Here is a 14,486-nt window from a genome sequence, read left to right as displayed (position 1 = left end):
ATCCATTGTTGTACCGTACAATGCCCCCGCGTCTATGATCCACACTTTCACCAACCCACACGGACCAGCGAGGTGAACCACGGTAGAATAATCTCCACCACCAGCACGGCGCGGGGAGACCACTACCCAGCAGTGCATTGACTCAAAAGACCGTACAGAAACATACTATTGCACATGCATAGATATACATACATCCTGAGCTGGTGTGTACTTCAAGGATGAAAACGCACACAAACACCACATATCATAAACATGATCACTTATAACAACGTGTTGCCTGTGCCATGGCGCAAAGTTTCCTGTACAGTGGAAAACAAATTGTTTAATCGACCTTTGAAAATGTTTTCTGCCTTTATGGTGGGGGGTTGGTGGTGGTGGTGGTGGTGGAAAACCAGTTGGGCAGGATTTCGAGTGGGTGGGCCCAATGCATCACAGAGGAAATCTGGCCCAAAAGGCAGTCAACTCAGGTGGCACTTAAACGCGAACAAGCACGGGCTTTTACCAATGACTCTCGCTGGAAAGACCAGAACCGGACATTCGAATCTCAGGCGGTGTGCCTTTAGCTCGCCTCTCGTACGAAATGAGACCCTGGCAAATTATTCGTTGTGTACGCTACCTCTGCTTCTGGAGGGAGAAAAGTTCGCGCTGATCTTTCTCTAAACAGTTGGCAGAAAATGGATCTATTGCTCGAACTTTTCATGTTTGTTTATATTCATCATGAGCGTGGCTGTGCTGGCCAAGTGCGCGCACGTGTGGTATATTTACGCAAGTAGCGGCGAGTCTATTACTTTAATTGCATTTATTTGTGCGCGCTTTGGGGGAAAACCGTCCACTGGACGTGTCAATATTTCACATTTTCTTTTCTCGATTCTGCACAGTCGTGTTTGTGGTAAGAGTCTGCAACAGTGAGGTGGGGGGGGGAGCGCTGTTAATAAGTGTTCACGAAGTTAGCCATTTCATTAACGTTGGGTTCCCGTCTGGGTACAAATGCGTGGGCTTGTGAAGGCCACGAATTTCCTCCGTCACACGCCACCCGCTTGCTACCTCTGTGTCTTGCCGCAGCCTCGTGTGCAGACTCTCGTGCCGACTCAGCGAGCGTTTCTGCACGGCGTGGTGTCGAAAGTGATGGTAGTCTTCGAAAATCTGTCACGAGGAGGTGGAGAAACAAAGACAAAAACACGGCGTCATGCAACTGCGTTTGGTTTTTTTTCCGCAGTTGTGCTGTGCGGCTCTCCGATGGCTTGTCTGTTGTACCGCGGTTGTTGTACGGCACGGTGTCCGACGTTTCGCGCCACACGCTGGGGAGCTTCTTCAGCACGTGGGCCAAATCGTCAAGACACCGTGCTGAACAGCACAGGGGGGGGGGGGGGGGGACCCGGCAACACGTCGGAGAGCTACAAAAGGCGAGGGTGGAAATGATTGCAATGCTGCGCAGTCTCAGACCGGTGATTCATCTTGTGGGTTCAAACAAAAACCAAACGCTCTCAGCACATTCAACCGAGGCGGGCTGACCGAAGCGAATTGTTCGCGGGAATGTGTCACGGAGTGTGTCACGGAGTGTCACGCATCGCGCGACGGTGGAGTCACCGATGACACGAAGAAGACGCCCCCCAAACGACTGAGTCACACGGCTCGGCCAGAGAGGGGCCGTCTCTGCTCGAGAGGAGATGTCACTATCTGGCACGTCGGCCGTGACATGATGCACCTGTGACACTGGAATGATGAGACAATGTTATGATTATAAGGCGAGGACAAAGGGGAGCACTGTGCCGCGCCTTGCGAGCGTCCCGCGAGGACGGTGCGCGCTTTCAACAGGGCCCGACTTCATGTCGCTAGGTGTACAACACCGACATCAGCGCCGCGGCATCAGCCACGGTCAACGGGCCCGTAGACAAGCAGGGAGCGGACAGCAGCAGCGAGAGGGGGGGGGGGGGGGTCCTGACAGTGCAGAGCACCGGTTCGTCGACGCATGTTTTATTTTATCTTGCTCAATCATTTGGTGGTGGTGCTGTTGCTGCGTTGGCAGTGGTGTCACAAACACAATTAGCAAAAAAACTAAAATACGTTTGTAAATAACAATGCCGCAAAATAAAAAAAATGGTAATATTTCGGACAATGCATGATAAATCATATTTTGATATTCATGATTTATCTCTAGGTACATGCATTGAACCGGGATCAAAACAAAATCAAGACGTTGCTGAGCCTGTGGTCGGAAATTCCATATTCGTATAACAGGTACCCGTTTACCCACAGGACACATTTCTGTTGACCTGTATAACAACATTTTACAAGCATTATGGACCCTGGACAGACGACAAATGGCGTCAACGGTCGAGGTGCTGCCACTGCTGTCCCAAGGGCCTCCCCTTGAGAGGGGCATTTGTGCATCCTCCACCACGCTGCTCGCACGCTTTACCCCACCACGCACAATCTGCTCGATGGGACTGTGGTGCACCCATTCACGCCGCTGGGTGGACAGGGGCAGAGGGGTCACCAGCTCGGACACATCGAGCTGGTGACCCCCTGGATTTCGAGTCCAGCGGTGATGTTGCCGTCCATCATATACGACGGCGCCACCTGACCAGTACGTGTGCAATGCCTTTTTACAATGGCAACTTTCATACCCACTTTGTTTTAGGTGACACCCACGCTGATGTCCACGTGAAGAACACTTTGAGACCAGCTCTAACACTCTAGAGAGGGCGCCACCTTTTATAGAACTCCCTTCAGAGAAAGGGGCCCTTCTGCCAGCAGTGCGGTGAACCCCAGCCGTTGCGGGGGTTTCACCTTTACCGGACCCCACTTATTTATATCTTCCCCTGTGTTACAATGAGTCACACGTAACTGGCGCGGAGTGTGCCATCATAAACGACGATACAGTACAGTGAACTCTTAAAAACAATGCTACAATACCAGCACTTGTCAGGGCAGGTCGGCGGATGACTGCCTGCCCGTACGACGCACTGTACCCTGGGGGGGCTGGGTTGCAGTCCACGAGTCCTCCAAACACGTGGGTGAGTGCGTGGGGAGGGGCGGTCGTGTAGTGGTTAAGCGCATCCCGAGCTATGAATTTGGCGACCCGAATTCGATTCCAGCTCAGGAAGAACAGCCAGTGGCAAATATCCAAAAACCAGTCCTGAGCACCTCCCCCCCCCACCACCCTTAAGTCGACGCAGCCTTTAAATGAATACCTGGCGCGCCCCGTGTACAAGAAAAACACATCAACAGCGGGGAGACAAAAACAGCCAAGCGTCGTGCTGGACACACCCACACGTCCTCGTGGGATGCCGTGAATTCGGTGGTGATCCTTCCAAGCATTAGCCCCAGTCTCTGTTTAAGGATATACGGGGAGGTGGGAGCAGGGGGTTTGGTATCTTTGCCTTCGTCGTCGTCGTCGTTTTATTCTAAACAATGGGGGAGGGGAGGGGTGGGGACGAGATCGAGCATTGGCACGGACCAGCGCGCGTGCGCGTGCTTCGGTTGTGTACGCGCGCGTGCGCGTGCGTGCCCCCCCCCCTCTCCGCCAGGCAGTGGCATGGACAGAGGGTTCAGTAGTTCGCGCGCGCTCGCGCCGGGGGTCATGGCGCAGTTACAAAATGTTTGGAAGAGTCCCAGAGGACATTTGTGCCCAAACATACGAAGTGGGTTTTTTTTCTTTCTTTCTGAGCCTGGCTTTTGACTGGTGATAAGCAGGCTTTGACCGTTTCCTCTTGCCTGCTCCCTGCTTGACCACATGTATCAAAAGCCATAGGGCGGATGGAAAATGTGATGTAAGATTACGAGACCTCGCATGAGACCTCGCAATCTATTCGAAAAAGTGTGCCAGGCTCAAATTACCTGCTTTTTTCTTCTGCTTCTTCTAAATAATTGAAACCTTGGTTCAATCGGCCAGCTGGGTTTTCTTTTCTCTCCCTCTTGGCAGCAACATCACTCGATTAAGCACATTTCACATCTCGTCGCTGCCAATCCTAATGTCGTTTAGAGAGGAATTTGCTTGCCTCTACAGTACCTTTGCAAGCGGCAGCTACCTGCGAAAAATATATTGCTCACCATGCAATGTAATATTGACTATAACTGGCGGTGTTATTGCTAGGAGCCCATGACTGGACCCGGCAGCAGGGTGACATTTATTTACATATATCAATAAATCACTACGAAACAATTTTTTCCCCTTTCAAGGGTAGTGTTATCTACGAATGTGTTGAATTTCAAGTGACACCAGTTTGCTTCCATTTTCCCTTAGATTACGATCCCGTGCCTCCGATTAGCACGATTGGCTACTTACGGCGCGCAAAAGAAGTTCAAAATAAACAAGCGGATGTTAAGACATCGGTGGTCTGTGTGGAACTCGAAGATGAAAATTAATGCAGCCCGACAGTTGCATTAGCAGATTTTAGAAACCGAAAGCTATATTCTTCGTATTCTTTGGTTCTTTTGGTAAAGTCACGTAGATAGAAACATTCTAATAAAAAATTAAGTGAATAATAATAATAATAAATAAAATAAAGCAATAGATGTACACGCACCCTTTCCCGGGGCGGCTGCAAATTTTGCCATCAAATTTGCTTTGCGGTATATTGCGTAGATTGGGACCACCTTCTGTGCACCAGTGTTCATCCTGCTCGTGGCTTTCTTTTTGCTTTCTCATAAAACAAAGGGGCCACTGAGACCCCAGACAGTTGTAGCTCTACAAAGCATTGGCTACTGTACACACTTGAGAAAAACACGCGCACGCACGAGGTGAAACGCTGCTGCTCAAGAGGAATGGATAAGGAACCCCCCCCCCCCAAAACGGACTCACAGTTTTCTACTCAACACCTCCCATTATACGACCAAATTATTATAACCATGAAATGAACAATCTGCTGAAGAGAACGACGTATCGGTTTGCAAGCCCACCGTTCGATGAAGGCCTTCCCACGCCACATGGGTCATTGGGGCTGTCTGATCATACTCCACCCCGCTGGCCCAGTTGCGGGCTGGTGAAGCGCGGCTCTCGGGACCGGTTCAGATCATTACCGCTCACGATTCCCGTGGCTGGGAATAAAAACTCAGGCCGCCAGTTTCATAGCGCAGTGCACTCACCTCTGGCATTACCGCTCCACCCACTTCAACTGCTATGTCGTCTAACATACATGTCAATGGATACAAGAAGAAGAACTGCTTTTTGTGTTGAGTTTGTTGTCTTTCACAAGCGCCTCCGATTAGCATGGTTGGCTAAACATAAAAACATACATGGAGAGAGCTGGCGTGGGTTAGGACTGGTCATTTTGACATCTGATGCGGCAGTAATATGTGTTCAAGAGAATCATTTGCAAAACTGCAGGATGATTTGGGGGATAAGCCGACCAGAACAATACGCTTGCTAAAGACGCGGTGGGGGATTTTCACGCCTCGTGATGAACTCATGGCTCGTTTGATTGCGTTGCCACAACGCGCCATTTAAATGTCCAAAATGCGGCCTCCTACAGGCAAGAGTAAAGCTTGCTTGGAGCCTCGGAGGTTGCAAAGTGTATTTCTTTGGCCTGTCCTCGTCAGTCAAGTTGTCAGCCAAGAGGGGTCTTCATCTGGCCAAAATTTGATCTCATATTTTACTACTTAAGAAGCTGCCAGCATGTGAAATGAAACGTTGGACATCATGCCAAACAAAACGTGGTAAAACCCGAAAGCGCAACCCGAAAGCACATCAGAGAGTGGACAATCTGTCCCAAACACTGAGTAAAATAATACACACACGAAGCCGATTTGACACACCACGTATTTGCCATGTGTTATTACTTTCACAGTATTTGTTTTTTAGTCCGCACACACACACTTTTCTCATTTTTCATGAAGTGTTTGAATTGGTCTTTTGTCCCAATAACTGCTGGGCAGCATTACGAGCGTTACCGGTTGATTCCAGGAAGGGACAGATGGGTCAACATGAACTTAGTAAAATCATAGAGCTATATTTGAACGAGCCTGAAATCTGCTGATGAGACCCATAAGGTAAAAACAGGTTCAGAGTTTGCTTATTTATCCAAATGCTACTGGATAACATTGGTTTTCAAAGGCAATAAATAGGCTGATGAACTGAAACATACGTGTTATTTACATAACACTTTGAGACAAAAAACAGAGTTCTAATTTTGACTTGAAACTTTCGTGACTGCAAGAATTCATGTTCTTGGTTCTTTCGGTAAAGTCACTTAAATATTTTTTTTTATCATAAATTGAAAATAATAAAAGCAAAAAACCCACGAAGTTTCGATCGCAACACAAGCGGTCTTCATCAGGCCGAGAAGAGGACCGCTTCTGTTGCGATCGAAACGTCGTGGGTTTTTAACTTTATTGTTTTAAATTAAATTTGTTTTTAATTTTATAATTTTGTGTTTTATTTTATATCTACGTGACTTTACCGAAAGCACCAAGAATAAGAGTTCTGATTATAATTTCGACGTAATTTTATTGAAACACAAAACAATGGCATCGTAATCTCAGACCATAGCTCAAATAAAAGGGCCTTAATTAAAGCAGAGGCTGCACACTGATCACACGGGGGTTTGTCAAATAAAGGCTTTGCTGCAAGCTCCAGATTAATCCAAAATAACCTGTGGACCAAAAGCGTGGGCTGCCAAGTTGGTGGCCATCTGCTCCCCTGGCTCTGAAATGTGGATATGGGATTGTCACATTTAAAGTATAAGCAAAACTGTGTTCTCTATCAATATATAAATGGGTATATATACGTATTTTTTATCTCATCAGCTTACTTGACCAAAATAAGAAGAAAATCCGCGTTTGTTTAAGCGAACAGCTTTGGTATTGCGAGTTTGTGTTTTGGATTGTAATTCGTTGTGCTTTTTTAAAAATAAAACATGTTCATCGTCAGGTCACCTTCATCTCTGAATGAGATGTTTTATAAATACCAAGATCTGCCCTGAGTGTAAAAGGTTAAATTTTTCCTGCTCTAAAAATACATCTAGTTTCAGGAGCGACCAACATTTTGTTGCTATTATCATTATTATTATTAAAACTGCATAACCTGAAGCCACGCAACAAATATCTGATTAGTGTGTGCGCACAACCTGTTTTTATATCCACAAACATGGAACACACTACAGTACTCACGGTCATCCATAACGCTGGCCACACAACTGGGAAAAGTCTGCCATAACTATCATAATTTAGAGCTCATTTCGATTTGAAGCTTTCGTGACTGCAGGGATTCATCTTCTTGGTTCTTTCGGTAAAGTCACGTAGAATGGAAATAATAAAATAATACAAATATTATATTTAATTATTCTATTTTATTCTATTATTTTATTATGTCGCATTATTTTCTTATATAATATTATTTTATTATTTAATATTATTTTTTAATATAATAATATTTTATAATTTTATTATATTATATTATTGTTTTATTTTCATTACTTTATTATTTCCATTCTACGTGACTTTACGGAAAGAACCAAGAAGATTAGAGCTCATTGTCAATCCACTCCTGTAGGAAGGCCTCCCCAAGCCATGGTGGGTGTTTGGCCATACTTCACCACACTGGTCAACGCGGATAGGCGAACGGGGCGCCTTGGACCGGTTCAGATATCACTCATCACCAAAGATAGCCGTGGCTGGGAATGAGTACACAGGTTTGCCAGGTTCATAGCGCAGTGCGCTAACCACAGCACCACTGCTCTAGAGCCAAACATGTTCCCAAAAGCACCTCCCCAACGCAGCGGGAAGTGAAAGCACGACTCTACGAAGCTACCCCGTGGCTAGTGCTTCCTCGCATCATGTTTGAATTAGCGGGTCATCATGTCTGTCTGCTGTCATCCGATTGTTTAAAAACACCCCCAAAGCACAGTGGCGCTCTGCCAGTGAGCCCGAAACGCAGAAGCTGCGCTATGTTGCCGATAGTAGTCAAGCCTGTCCTCCTTAATTGGGGGGGGGGGGGGGGTTCGGCAAGCACTGAAGTCTGCCGTCAGGGAAACCTCAGGTCATCTCGTTAAAACAAACTTAACACAGAATATGATACCGCAGCGCAAACAACGCATGCAGCTGCATCCGGCCACGGGGCTTAGCCTCAGAAAAAAATGGAATTGTCATTGTCATGAAAGGATATTTAACATATAAAACAAATACAACGAGCAGTCGCTGTTATAAAAGGCTGCTTAATAAATACAACTAATACAGCAGAGAACCGAAAGGTTATTTTAACAACGAGAATGATGCGTGTGTCAACACACGACTCAAGGGTCTGAGCTGCGTAAAAGAAGCGTGTGGGAGTGTGTGTTTTCCGTTTATTTTGCCTTGCTGGCCTTCATAGGAGCTTGCGAACAACACTTGCCCCCAACAACTCTGCGAAAGGCTTTATGGTGGAAGTATATCGTTGTTGTATGCATGTTTGTGTGAGCAGTGGGTAGCGTGGGGAGCGATCGTGTAGCGGTGAGCGTGCTGCACTATGAACCCGGTGGGCCGAGTTCGATATCTGCTCACGGCCAACACCAGCGACGATTATCTGAACCGGTCCAGGGCCTCCTCTAGGTTGACTCAGCCTCAAATGAGTACCTGGTGCGGTGTGTGAACATCGCCACTACGGAGAGAAAGGCAGCCGGGTGTGGTCCTGGCCACCCACCCCCTCGTGTGCCGTGCCGGCCTTCATAAGTCCTGGCTAACAGGACTTGCTTCGACATTCTGTTAAGTCCATACGGGAGGTCTTTATACTCTGAGTTTTTTCGGTAAAGTCACGTAGGTAAAAAAAATAATTAAAATTAATAAAAATAAAATAATACAAATTAACCCGTAAAAACTAAGTTTTTCACTATAAATCCTTTACATGCGTAGCATCGGTTTTATTTTATTATTCATTTCTGTTTTTCTTGAGTAAGAGTTTCATTTTTATCACATTGGTATTTTAAATAAAATATGAAAAAAAAATGTTCCTAAAAAGTGGAACATTTTGGAAAAAAAATTTAACGAAAATAAATTGTCACGCACAACGAGTCTGTGTGCAAAATGTCAGCTCGATTGGATCACGGGAAGTGGGTTAAAAAACGACCGAAAGATTTGCACGGTCGTAAGCGCGCAAGCAAGCAAGCAAGTGAACTTAATATAAAGGATTTAAAAATCACGACGTGTCGGAGGCAACACAAGTCTCCGTCATCAGGTGGGACCGTCACTGCCAGATTTGCTGTATCAAGGTCTTTATGTTTTCAGTGGGTAACACACTGCACTATGAACCCGGCCACCTGTGTTATACAAGTCAAGTGGTGTCCGAGCCTGTCCTGGGCCTTCCATAGGTCAACCCAACCGTAAATTCATATCTGGGTATGGGGTGAGGAAACGCCAGCACTTGACATACAGAGACGGCATGGCGAGAGCAACACTACCGCACTATTAGTCACCATTTAAGCCTCACAAGTGCTCACGATAAACACGACTGAGACTTTCCATGAGTCGACAGAGCTTTTTAGGGGGGGATCTTTGTTTTTTTTTATATACGTAAAAAAATATCAAACAAATGCACAAGTATTGATATACACACATATCTTTACTCTTTGGTTCTTTCGGTAAAGTCACGTAGGTAGAAAAAATAATAGATCATAACGTTTCGGTCGCAACACAAGTGTTTGTCTTGTTATCGGTACAATTACAATGAAAGTTAAAAACATGTACTTGACGAGAAATCCCCATCATGAGAGAATAAAAGTGCAGGTCGGAAAATCCATGCGTTTCAAATAACCCACGCAAAAACGTTTGCGCATGATGACAAAAAAATCCATCAGAAGTTCCTAATGTTGAAACCGGTCCATAGTTTCAATTTAAAGCTTTCGTGACTGCAGGGATTCATCTTCTTGGTTCTTTCGGTAAAGTCATGTAGAAGGGAAATAATAAAACAAAAAAATAAAACATAATCAAATAAAAATGTATGAAAAATAAAAGAAAATGTTATTTCATTGTTTTACTTTTATTATTTTATTATTTCCCTTCTAAGTGACTTTACCGAAAGAACCAAGAAGACGGTCCACAGTTGTATCACTACTGCCTGTCTGTCAGTCACATTGACTCAAACTTATTTTGATGCTGACACAAGGACCACAATGCACTGCTTCGGGAAATGCTGATGGGTTATTTTGCATAACGCTCAAAGGCTGAGGGATTTTTACATGTTTGTTTGTCTTTCTTACGTGTCTTTTTTACAATTCAAGGGTAAGCTGCAGTTTGAACCTTGAAAAAACAGATCGTCATCTCTGCTAGCATTGGTTTAAGGGAAGGCAACCAGGTATGATGCCGGTTACTCTCCCGCACCTGCTCCCCACACAGCACACGAATTAGAAATCATAGCACCGCATAGGCCAATTTTACGGGTACCAACAACAGAAAGCTTATGATGTATACAATAACGCAAATTCAGTGTCGCTTTGGCAGTGTTGTCAATTACCGTTATTTTTCTAATGATGATCCAACTGGGTTTGCCACCTGCTATGTATTTTTCCCAGGATCGTAGCTGACCTTTGAAAGTCAATTAACAGTCGTCAGTTGGAGAATTATACACCACTCAAGACGATGTCTTTACAATGTGGCCCTCACCTCTTCTGGTTTTGTGATATATTAATCTTCCCATCGTGGCATGTCCTGGTTTTCTTTTGTACCCCAAAGGTGGCAACGTCAGATGCAACCGTAGTCATAACCAGTATGAGGACTGGCCTTGAGCCCCGTAGCATGACAGATACGGCCACACATCGTGGGCATGATTTCGATTTATAGCTTTCGTGACTGCAGGGATTCATCTTCTTGGTTCTTTCGGTAAAGTCACGTAGAATGGAAATAATAAAATAATAAGAATAAAACATAATATAATACAATAATAATAAAATGATTTTTATTATGCTTTTTTATTTTATTTTATTATTTCCATTCTACGTGACTTTACCGAAAGAACCAAGAAGATCGTGGGCATGCATGACTTATTTGGGCCAAAAAAGGCTTCGTAAAGTAGCACCTGACCGCTTTCCAAGTGGTCTACTTTCACCGGTGGCCTGCAATAAATGTGGGCAGCACCAACTGCTGTGATCGGAATCCGCCTCGAGGCAAGTCAATAAGGAGGAGGTGTAGACGCTCAGAACCCAAGCCATGGTGGCGTCCAAGCTGACGAAATGTGATGAGATGGTATAAACGCCAAATGGTGAATGCACATTGCAAGCTAAAAACCACGCCAACTTTTCACTTGCGTGGCTGGGCTGCCTCTTCCCACTGAATTCCATACACCCATGACAATTATTCTTTTTCTACAATTAACCTGACTTGTTTAAACCATTCCTCAAAAATATACAAATATATTTAATATACAGTACAGTACTTTATATTGCATATGTCATCAATTATTAAGTAGCCTCTACACTGACCGCCCAGTGTTGGTTTGTGTTTGCCCCTTGGTCAACTGGCACTAAGGCAATCAAATTAGTAAAATTGTGCAATGAATGTCACATATAATAAACGTACGAACTATGCAGACTTTTAGCCTCAAAGCAAAATAAAATTCCGTATTAAACGTCGTCCCAAAACTCAGGGCCTCTACACTCACAAAGCAAGCTTGCTCATCGCATATAGGAACAGCCGTCGATTGCCACATCCCAACAACCCCCCCTGTCATGCGGGGGCAGAAACACTTTGGTTCTCTTTTTTTTTCGAAAGAGTAAGGTCGAGCGACGATGTGTGGGTGGGGGACATGTGTGCCGTGGTTGAGCAAGTCCAGCTTCTGATACGCACGCAGGAGCTCTTGTGCAACACGCAGAGTGAGGGGGTGCGAGAGGCGAGCCTACCTCGTGCACGAATGAGGAAGACTTCAGACCCAGTTCGATTTAACTACCACGCTGGTGCCACACGTTAAACGAGGCTGTGTGGGTATTATAAGCGCAATAATTCTCGAAAACGGTAAACCACACGCTTGTCGTTGTCCTCAATCCAGAAATTCCCCTCCGTCGCGCTTGCAATGATGACGCAGAAAGAAGAAAAACATCGATTAAGTGGAGGCATCGTAAGGAAGCATCGATCGTTATCGGTTGTTATTTGCTCACTGATGCGTGCGTCACATCGCGTAACAGTCGATGTTTTTCAATTCGTTTAAGTTGTATGTAATGTAATTTTAAATTGGATTGCCACAATTCATTGAATCACTGGGAGGGGGTGATGGTAAATCATTGTGTGGTTGATCATGAACTCTGTTCAAGTGACTCCAATAATCTTTACATAACATGGTTGTACACAACATTTTCAGTGTCGAAAGAAATACCGTGGAACATTTTGCAACGTTGTAGACGTAATTGTAGAGGGTCTGCCAAAGTCAAATGCTGCTGGTGGACCCCAACAGTTCAGAAACGTGGCAATATTTTCCCATCGCAAAGTTGTGTATGTTATACGCGTATCAAAATATATCTTAACTTGGTGATATGTACCCCTGTATTTGCAAATTACATATTATAATAATGACAACTGGTAAACATACACAAAAAGTGTGTTCGTTGACAGCTTTGGCGTCATATTCTTGGTTCTTTCGGTAAAGTCACGTAGAAGGGAAATAATAAAATAAATAAAATAAAATAGTGAGACTTTTTTGTTTTCTTTTCATTATTTTATTATTTCCCTTCTACGTGACTTTACCGAAAGAACCAAGAATATGAATCCCTGCAGTCACGAAAGCTTTAAATCGAAGCTTTGGCGTCCTCTATGCCTGCATGCATGCATGCCAGTTTGTTTTGCAACAATAGGCAATCGTCACAGCTATTGCAAAGGGCCCTCTTAGATTTTGTGCTTTCCTGTATATGAAAAAGCAGCACGTGAAAGCCAATAATACGCATGTATAGCTATTACATCTGAAATCCAACCATCACCCACCTTCAGGAAAACTAGTACGTGCATATGTTTTACTGATAGAGTGCATGTGGTGCAGCGTTAACTGATGTATGGTTTTTTCAAATCTACTAACATAAAACCCCAACTCATATCAGTGGGTGAGGCAGTGGCTCACTGAGGCTGTTGCAAGCGTAACATGTAGGGAAGCAGGCCTGAGGGCATGAAGTGGAAAATGTATTTTTTTTTCGCCAAGGCAATGATTTGATTTTCTGATTCAGCTACTGCACGCTTTAGGGCGGCATCCAGCGAGTTAAGAGCTGTACCACTAAAGGTGATACATAGAGAAATAAATGAGCGATGGTGACAAGTGAGATTGTTCTTGTCGGTAAGATCAGCAGTTAATCAGCAAGAACTCTCGACTCTGCTGATGAGACACTGCATGTCAAGGCCGATTGAGAGTTTTCTTGCATTGAATCAAAGCTGTTGAAATGATGCAGAAGGCTGTAAAGGCTGATGGGTTGTGGGAGAAATACTTTGAGCTTTTTTTTTCATGTGTAGAAATGTATTCATGAAGGAGACGTATAGTGCTGTTATTTATTTTCCTTTTGTGAACATTTTATCGGTCTTCCTGGCACGGCTTGCATATCACATTACATCACCGCACATAGCCTAGTTATCGGCCACCAAGATTGTGGCCATGTTATATATTTATTATTCTGTCATGCATTTACAGAAAATGTTAGCATTGATTTTAGCAGCCAATTGATCGGGCATTAACCTACCTTCGGTATTCATAAGACATATTTATCTCAGGTTGCGTTTCAAGAGATGCACACGTGGAGTGAGACAATCATCAGCCCCAAACAAAAAACAAACGCTGCAACATAGGGAATTGGTCAATGGCAAACACCCAGGAAGGGACCAAAGAAAATAAATCCACTGCGATTTCAAAGCATTGCACACATTTTCCAAAACAGCCCCCTCCCCCACCTTCACACCTCCGCAAAACCTGCACAGGGAAAACCAGTTGCCGCCTTGCTGAGCTGTTTCCAATGCCCTCATCCAAAGCTTTCCTGCCACCACACGTTCCAAAATCTACTCGTTTTCTCGAGAGTTGCGAGGGGGCGGTGTGAAGGGGGTTACATTCAATTGTCAAAATTCAGAGTTATGATTTTATTAAAGACTAGATTATCTCTTCTTATTTTTTTACCGAGGTGAATGTAACGGCCACTTCTGGCAGTAACGGTCAATTGAACCCATTGCACACTAGAAATACATCCATGAAAAACATATATAATCTTAAATGCGTGCACTACGAGCCGTGTTATTATCATGAAAAGTCATGATCTGTCTACTCCTGGATGCAGGCCTCGCCAAGCCATCTTTCATTCATGGTCTCGTGATGCTTTATCCAATCAATGAATCATTGCATCGTGACACCCCAATACAAATAAAGAACGAATATTCTTGCTATCAATGCGTGCATTGGGGTCATGATTTGTTTTTGTTACACAGGCATATTGCATGGCATTTTATCGACGAGTTCAGAAATGCCAATGGTTACATTGAATAGAGCCTATCATGGTCTGGCCATAAACCACACTTGGTATTCTGAAACGGAATGTTCAGATTCACTATTCAGCGAAATCCCA

The 14,486-nt window shown here is 44.5% G+C and overlaps 1 protein-coding gene across 2 annotated transcripts in view; it reads right to left on the bottom strand.

The window, feature by feature from the left end:
* The window catches only part of FURIN (furin, paired basic amino acid cleaving enzyme), a 53,802-nt gene that overhangs the window by 30,771 nt on the left and 8,545 nt on the right, over nucleotides 1–14,486 (bottom strand). The window contains exons 1-2 of one of the 2 annotated variants that reach the window (XM_078599879.1): nucleotides 3,271–3,336; nucleotides 1,045–1,143 (exon numbers count right to left, since the gene is read on the bottom strand). In XM_078599879.1, coding sequence (XP_078456005.1) covers nucleotides 1,045–1,143; nucleotides 3,271–3,321 — 150 coding nt within the window. In that variant the 5' untranslated portion in view covers nucleotides 3,322–3,336. Of the gene's footprint in view, nucleotides 1–1,044; nucleotides 1,144–3,270; nucleotides 3,337–14,486 lie in introns of those variants that run through there. The other variant, XM_078599878.1, reaches the window with a different exon arrangement.

Source organism: Lampetra planeri, chromosome 13 (assembly GCF_965212315.1).
Source record: "Lampetra planeri chromosome 13, kcLamPlan1.2.h2, whole genome shotgun sequence".
Classification (NCBI taxonomy): Eukaryota; Metazoa; Chordata; class Hyperoartia; order Petromyzontiformes; family Petromyzontidae; genus Lampetra; species Lampetra planeri.
Note: the sequence above shows the minus strand (reverse complement) of the source record. Positions and strands in the feature narration are given on the sequence as shown.